Genomic DNA, 7,628 nt, shown 5'->3' on the forward strand with positions numbered 1-7,628 from the left:
CTCTGCCACTTTGCCGCGTAAGATCTTCTCGTTGAAGGCTTTAGTGATGCCAACAATATATGGTCTACAGTTAAATCCTTGGTACGAGAGGAGGAATGGATGATATTCTCCATGCCGTCATCTTGAGGGTCGACAGGTTTGCGTGTCGAACCCTGCCCTGGTGTCGAGACAACAGTGTCGGTATCGGCGGGAGTCTGATGTAATTCCCGTCCAACAGTCGAAGGGCGTGGGAGAACCACGTCTGTCGAGGCCACCACGGTGTGATAAGGATGCAGTCCGACCTGTCCGACTGGATTTTGGCCAGCACCTTCGTCAACAGTGGAAACAGAGGAAAGATGTAAAGAAGATTTCCTTTCCAGGTTCTGGTGAAAGCATCTCCTAGCGAGTGCTTTCCTCTTCCTGCTCTGCTGCAGAACCTGGAACAAGCTGCGTTTTCTTCGGTAGCGAAGACATCGACAGCAGGGAGGCTCCAGTACCGAAAGAGAACGTCTCTTACTTCGGTATCGAGCTCCCATTCGTGGTCGACGTGGAAAGACCTGCTGAGGGCGTCCGCGATGATGTTTTCCTTGCCCGCTACATGGATCGCCGTCAGGTGAGTATTTCTCTTTATGCACCAGTTCCAAATCCTGAGTGCCGATCGATTCAGAGGATGAGACCTTGTCCCACCTTGTCTGTTGATGTACACCACTACCGTGGTGTTGTCCGTCGCGATCAGGACGTTTCGGCCCTCGATCATTTGTGAAAAAGTTTTTATTGCATTCTCCACCGCTAGCAGTTCTAGGTGGTTGATATGATGTTCCCTCTGGGAAGGAGGCCAACGGCCCTGAGCTGTGAGGGAGTCGCAGTGTGCTCCCCATCCGATCAACGATGCATCCGTCGTGATCGTTACCGAAGGAGTTTCTTGCTGGAAGGGAACTCCTTCAAGGAGCGTCGACATCGAAAACCACCATTTCAGAGATGCCCTTACTTGCGTCGGGATCGACAGGTAAGTTCGCCGGGCATCGTGTCGAAGATCGAAAGCTCTTAAAAACCAGGCCTGCAATATTCTCATTCTGAGTCTTGCAAACCTGATGACTGCAGTTGTAGCTGCCATCAAGCCTAATAGCCTCTGAATTGTCCATGCCGAGACCTTTCGGCGGCTCTCGGTAGCGATGGCTAAATCTTGAAGGGTGCTTGCTCTGGTCGAGGGCAGGTATGCTCTCCCATCCCGAGACGATAGGGTTACCCCTATGAAGTCCAGCTTCTGCTGTGGGGTCAAGATGGATTTCTCCTCGTTGACCCACAGACCCAACGAGACCAACAGGTTGAGGGTGGTTGAAATGTCCGCTACCAGATCTTTTTTCGGGACCGTGAAGTATCGGGAGAAAAACCCCTGGTTGAGTTCCTCTGCGGGTACTGGAGAGATGGCTCCTTTCGCTAGGAGGGTCTGTACCTCGAGAAGCAGAGGAGGGGATGGCGCCGTTACTTTCACCCCCGAAGAAGGAGGAAGGACATCGAGCTCGATGGCATACCCCGAGTTGATGATAGTGAGCACCCAGGAGTCCGATGTTATTGACTCCCATTGATGGTAATGTGGTGCTAGGCGGTTCGCAAAGGGAGGTGGATCTGGGATAAAGGAGTCAAACCCGCTGCTTCTTAGAGAAGTCGGGCTGACGTTTGCTTTGGAGCTGTTGTTGCTGCTGCCTCTGCTGACCTTTTGCTGTCGACAATTGTTGCCTGGCTATGGCTGAGGCCTCGTTCTGAAAAACTCGTGCCAGCTCTTTTTTGTCCTCTGGGAGATGTTCACATAGGGATCCTATTTTCTCCCAGAGGAAGAGCTGGTATCGTGCCATGGTAGCCTCGTAGGCTGATGCCCTGATGCCCAAAGAGGCAGAGGAGTAAATCCTCCTGCCCGTATGGTCCAACTTTCTGCCTTCTCTGTCCACGGGTGCAGAATGTGCCTTCTGTGAGTGGCCTTGAGCCGACTCCACTACGATCGAATTAGATTTGGGATGTTGGACCAGAAACTGTACATCTTCCTCTTGGACTCGATAGAGGGTCTCTAGCCTTTTCGATGTGGCTTGAGTCATAGCCGGTGTTTTCCAAGATAATTGAGCCATTTGCTTTAAAGCATGTGGAATAGGGATGGCAAGTCGTTGGTTGGTTGTGGACTGGAAAACGTCGTAGATTGGATCGACGACCGATTCATCCATTTGCTGGATCTCCAGTCCTAATGCCTGAGCCATTCTAAGCATATGGTCAAAAAATCTGACCATATCGTCGGAAGGGGAAGAAGGGTCCTTGTCATGAACCTCATCTTCTGGTGAAGGCATCGATGGAGTAGCCGACAACCCCGACTCAGAATCCGATGGGTAATTATCCTCAGGCAAGGATACTGTAACCACCTGGAGGTCTACATGCTCCGTCGGTACCGTGGTAACCGCGGCAGTCGATGCCGATGGCTGCGTACGGTGTCGAGGCGTCGACACCGTGGACGTTTGGTGGGCGGGCGGTGGAGGCAGCGGTAGATGACACATCCTCGTAGGCGGAGGGTGCGCATAATATTCTTCTTGAGGGTACTGGTGGTCACCCTGGAAGTATCGTTGTGGGCGATATCGATCCCATACATAGTCGCCACATACTGATTGGGGATAAGAGTATTGAAAAGCTCCTTCCCATTGACGCCTTAGAGTGTGCCTTGGCGAAGGCGGTAGAGGGATTAGTCCCTGAACTTCTTGCAGCCTGGCAGGCTCTCGGAAAGAGGCCGCTGAAGCCGAATCCCGCAACTCGCCCTCCGATAGACTGATAGGATGTGTCGGTACCGTAGCCATCGGTACCGACTGGGATCTCGATACCGAGGGAGGCCTCGGTATCGAAACGGTCGGTATGGCAGGAGGAGTAGATGACCCTAACGAGGGTTTTTCTGCGTCTCGCTTCTTCTTCTTCTTCTTTTTCTCCATTTCAGAAGATTTGGGAGTCCGGGCCTTTTTGGAGATTTTCCTGGCCGCGGAACTCGCCAGTGACCGTCCAGGCGTTAGGGGTATCTGAGCCCTATTAGCCGCTCTGGAATGTTCAGGCACCTCAGTGCAATGGTCATCAACGGACTTACTGGCTGCCGTTTGTCCAGGTGTTAGGGGTATCTGAGCCCTATTAGCCGCTCTGGAATGTTCAGGCACCTCAGTGCAACGGTCATCAACGGACTTACTGGCTGCCGTTTGTCCAGGCGTTAGGGGTATCTGAGCCCTATTAGCCGCTCTGGAATGTTCAGGCACCTCAGTGCAACGGTCATCAATGGACTTACTGGCTGCCGTTTTGTGCATCCTCGAAGATTCAGCCAAGACTCAACTTTATGGCCTTCACCTAGGCACAGGACGCACAGGGAGTGCCCGTCAGTTGGAGGGAGCTTAGCTCCACATTTCACACACTTGCGAAATGGGGCCTTAACTGCCATACGGCTAAGCGCCGCGATCGAAATCGCTGAGGAAAATCTAAAATCTAGATAGAATAGAAGAAAAGATGTTAAGAAGTGAGAAATAAGCGAAAAGAGGAAAGATTTGAAGTAAAAAAGGATTTTAAAGAGAAAACGCTAAGAGGTTTGGTTCTATGGTCTAAGCACAATGGCGGACGACGAAGAACTGAGGTAAGGGCGGGAACCCCATGGACATAGGTGGTAGCGTGGGGGAGGAGTTCCCGCCAAAAACGTTCCACTCAGCTATAGAAGGTTCCGGTCTGGTCTCTGCGCAGACGCAAAGCCCATATGTGTGATGCATAGAGACCACGAAGAAGAACAAGCTATACAGAGTAGTTTATTTCACCCTCACCCCTACTCCTCCTGTAGACCTCTCGCCCAGCCAGGCAGGTATCCCAGATTCCTTTGCAGCAGGAATAGACAGCGCTTGAGAGGAGCAGAGCATCAGCAACATTTTTGGTTTCTCTTACCAAGCAGCTCTGTAGGTGATCTCCATAAACCACGCTGGATCAACAGACAACAAGCTAACCCACCATAGGCAAAATAACCCTTACTGCAAACCGGGGGTGGTGTGTGTGTCTCAGGCTGGCTTATTTGGGGGAAGTAACCCACTGTGGATGTGGGGACATCTCTCACACACAATATGCTAACCCATCATGGTTGTTCCGGAAAATAAACCACCCTGGGTTAGCATGTTATTGTTGTATTATCTCAGTCATTGACTCGTTGTGCTTTCCCAGTCTTCCCCCACCTGGTGCCCTCCAGATGTGTTTGGGGACTGTAATTTGCAGCCACTCCCAGCCAGCATGACTGGCTGAGAGATGCCGGGAGATGTAATCCAACACATCTGGAAGGCACCAGGTTGGGCAAAGTTGTGCTATCCTCTTACCAGTACAAAAATAAGTAAGACTGTAAGGAGACATAGCAAGAAAAGTGGAGGAAAATCTAAGTGTGCTTATCAAAGATATCAGAATATTACCCATTCAATTTTTTTTTATATAGCTCAAATTTTGCTGTGCACTGCCAAGAGAAGATACAAAAGATTTGAGGGAGTAATAGACACTTAGGGTCAGGGTGGATTTGATTTAAATCAATTTGATTTAAATCGTGATTTTAATCCCGATTTAAATCACTACTCAGAAAGACTTGATTTAATCATGTGACTCCCCCCCACCCAAAGTGCACTCTATTCATTGAATTTTATTTAAAATTTGGCACTTAAGGGGTAAGGGGTTGATTGTATGTACATAGATTGGCAAAGGCACAATGGGATTGTGATCTCTGCACACACACAAAGAGCTTTATCACACCAGCATTATACTGTGCAATCACTGCAAATTGCATGCAAAGGACTCCGAAGTTTACCAGTTTATAATTTGCTTTTATTGTGAAGTACTCCCATGCATCCTGCTTTAATTGTGCTATAAAAGCAAAAGACTTGCCGTATTTTGATACTAGATTTCGAGCGTATCATCCAAGCAGCCACTGGGGCGCAGGAGCAGGATTTGATATGAATTAAACAAATGCTTACAGCTGCATAAGCTTTAAAGATCCCACACGATCTTAGCCAAAAGGCCGAGAAGTGTAGTATCTGTTCTTATCAAGCTTTAAAGATAAAGACTTTAAAATTGGCACAGTAATAGATATTAAAGAGAGCTTTAAGCATACCAAATTTGAATTGGATTGGGTCATCCATTGATTTTTTTAATGATTTTTTTACATTCCCCCCCTTAAACCCACTTCCTGGTATGCAAAGGATCACTGTCGCCCAGTAGCAACAACAACAATAACGCCAACAGCTTAGTGCTGTAAGGATAATTCAAGGGAAACAGGTACGTGGGATGAAGCTAAAATTCACAGTTTTGAGAACTGTAAAACCAAGCAGCTGTGATAATATCTTCTAGATAGGAAAATTGCCCAATAATCTTACAGAAACTTCTGGAAGAGCATGACATTGTGAATGGATTAATGGAATTCATTTACCAAAAACTTTAAACACTGCATGAATATACAGCCTCATGCTACATAATTAAAAACTAATCCTTATTTCATGATGAATAATCTTTGAACTATAATGTATCTTAAATAGAAAAGTATCTTTAGATAGATTTTTCCTCAAAAAGCATTTCATTAAAAAAATCCGATTTAAATTAAAAAAAATTGATTTAAATAAAAAAAATCCAATTGATATTTTAAAAAATCATTGATTTTTATCCACCCTGGTTAGGGTGCTTCCAGACAGAGGTTCCTGGCTCTAACAATCAAAAGACATTGTGAAGCTATTCTTTCTTTTCTTAATGGTCTTTTTCTGGTAAGAAAAAACACTGAAGAAGCGGGGGGGGGGAGAATGGGAGGTCTACAAAATTGAAGACACCCTCCCTCCCTGGTAAAATTCCGCGAACGAGGCAGTGCGAATGCACAATAAGAGCCTTGTCAAGAAACACCATTATGCTTTGAATTGAAATTACCTTGTGATGAAAAAGAATCTTGTATTGTTAATCATTTACTGTTGTTCAGGGTCTCCTGCAAAACAATTTAGTATGTCATCTTTCAAAATGGAAAGAAATCTTTGTACTGTTTGTGTTTTACAAATTGCTTAGTGGTACATAAATACCATGGTTGCTAGTTTTACTTGTATTCTCTAGATCTTCACAAGGTGAATGGGGGCAGTGAATTAGCACAAAGATTGTGTTGTGCACATGTTTTCAAAAGAGAACTCTACATAACTAACCTGTTGACTTAACTTGTACAGCAAATTTTTCAGTAGTTAACTAAGGTATTGACACTGAAACACACACTGAAATGTGTGTTAACTGTTGCAGATGACAAATAAAAAATACTCAAGGTTTTAAATTGATTTTTAAATGGTTGCTGAGGAACTATGCTTTCTACATGAATGAGTAACTAGTATTTAAGTGGTTTGAATTCTGGCTTATTACAAACTACCCACATTGCTGTGAAATACGTTATGCAATGTCACTTGGGGTTTCATCATTTTAGATTTTTTTTTGGTCTTGAGTGTTTTCCCTCCACGTTTAACAAAGTTAAATTATTTTAAAATGCTTTGCTTTATTTTCATCTCAAATGAGTTCTAGGTGTTCACACTCAAAACAACATTTCAGTAATTTAATTTGATCAACCTGGGCATTATGTTCATATTGTAGGGATGTTTTATCACCCAGTCAATGTGTTTATGTGCATAAAATGTTTCATTTCGCAACAGCGTCTTTTATTTTCCCTAGAAAGGATTTTGCCTTTAGAAGACAAAACAACTATTAATCCACTATCTCGTCTAGCACTGAGGCTGTGTAAGTCAAAACCAACATTGCTGTAGGCCCTAAAGCAGCACTTAGTGGAAAGAAGTTCGTGTGACCCTTTGGAAAGAAACAAGAATTTATCACGGGAAGCTCTGGAATGCAGTGAGCAGCATAGGTAATTATCTCTGTGCTCACTGGCATGTTTAACATATCTTCAAAACCCAAGAGAAATGGGCAATACTCTTCCATATATTGCAGTGCCTGAGTTTGCTTTCCTTTTCCCCCTCCTCCTCCTCCTCCGTCCCAATCCCCTTTCCTTTTGTGTCATGTCTTTTAGATTGTAAGCCTGTGGGCAGGGACTGTCAAGAAATACTTTTGTAAGCCACCATGAGAGCCTTTTTTGGCTGAATGGGAGCATAAAAATCCTTAAATAAATAAATAAATAAATAAATAAATAAATAAATAAATAAATAAATATTACAGTAATGGTTGGGTTCCAATTATACCTATTTGCAGAATGGCTATTGATCCAGAAGATGCCTCTCTTAATACCACTGATTCCCCATTCTCCCTGCAGACCACACTTCAGAAAATCTGCACCAGAGAATGGGAGGACCCTCTGGAGTATTATGGAATGTGGCATTAGGAGCTTCAGGCAGAAGGTGGAAGCAGCAGAAATTCCCTCTTGCGGCAGGGCCTTGCTATTTACTGTTTTACTCTGTACAGCACCATGTACATTGATGGTGCTATATAAATAAATAATAATAATAAAATAATAATAATAATTTCTGCTAGATCTCCATGAACAGGACTCTTTCCATTTGTGGAAGGCCACAATTCAATGCAACCCAACATTTTCACAGTTAAGGGAACCAGTATCTAAGGAGAGCCAATGGCATAAGGATTAAAATGTTGAACCTTTA

General features: G+C 44.9%; 1 protein-coding gene across 1 annotated transcript in view; it reads right to left on the reverse strand.

The window, feature by feature from the left end:
• SEL1L2 (SEL1L2 adaptor subunit of SYVN1 ubiquitin ligase) overlaps positions 1 to 5,938 on the reverse strand; it is a gene marked incomplete at its 5' end in the record, with an annotated part of 45,307 nt that extends 39,369 nt beyond the window's left edge. Inside the window, one exon of the mRNA XM_063125497.1 lies at positions 5,917 to 5,938. Within this exon, the coding sequence (XP_062981567.1) occupies positions 5,917 to 5,938 (22 nt within the window). The remainder of the gene's footprint in view (positions 1 to 5,916) is intronic.
• Between the last annotated feature and the right edge of the window lie 1,690 nt (positions 5,939 to 7,628).

This window comes from Elgaria multicarinata, chromosome 4, assembly GCF_023053635.1.
Source record: "Elgaria multicarinata webbii isolate HBS135686 ecotype San Diego chromosome 4, rElgMul1.1.pri, whole genome shotgun sequence".
NCBI lineage: Eukaryota > Metazoa > Chordata > Lepidosauria > Squamata > Anguidae > Elgaria > Elgaria multicarinata.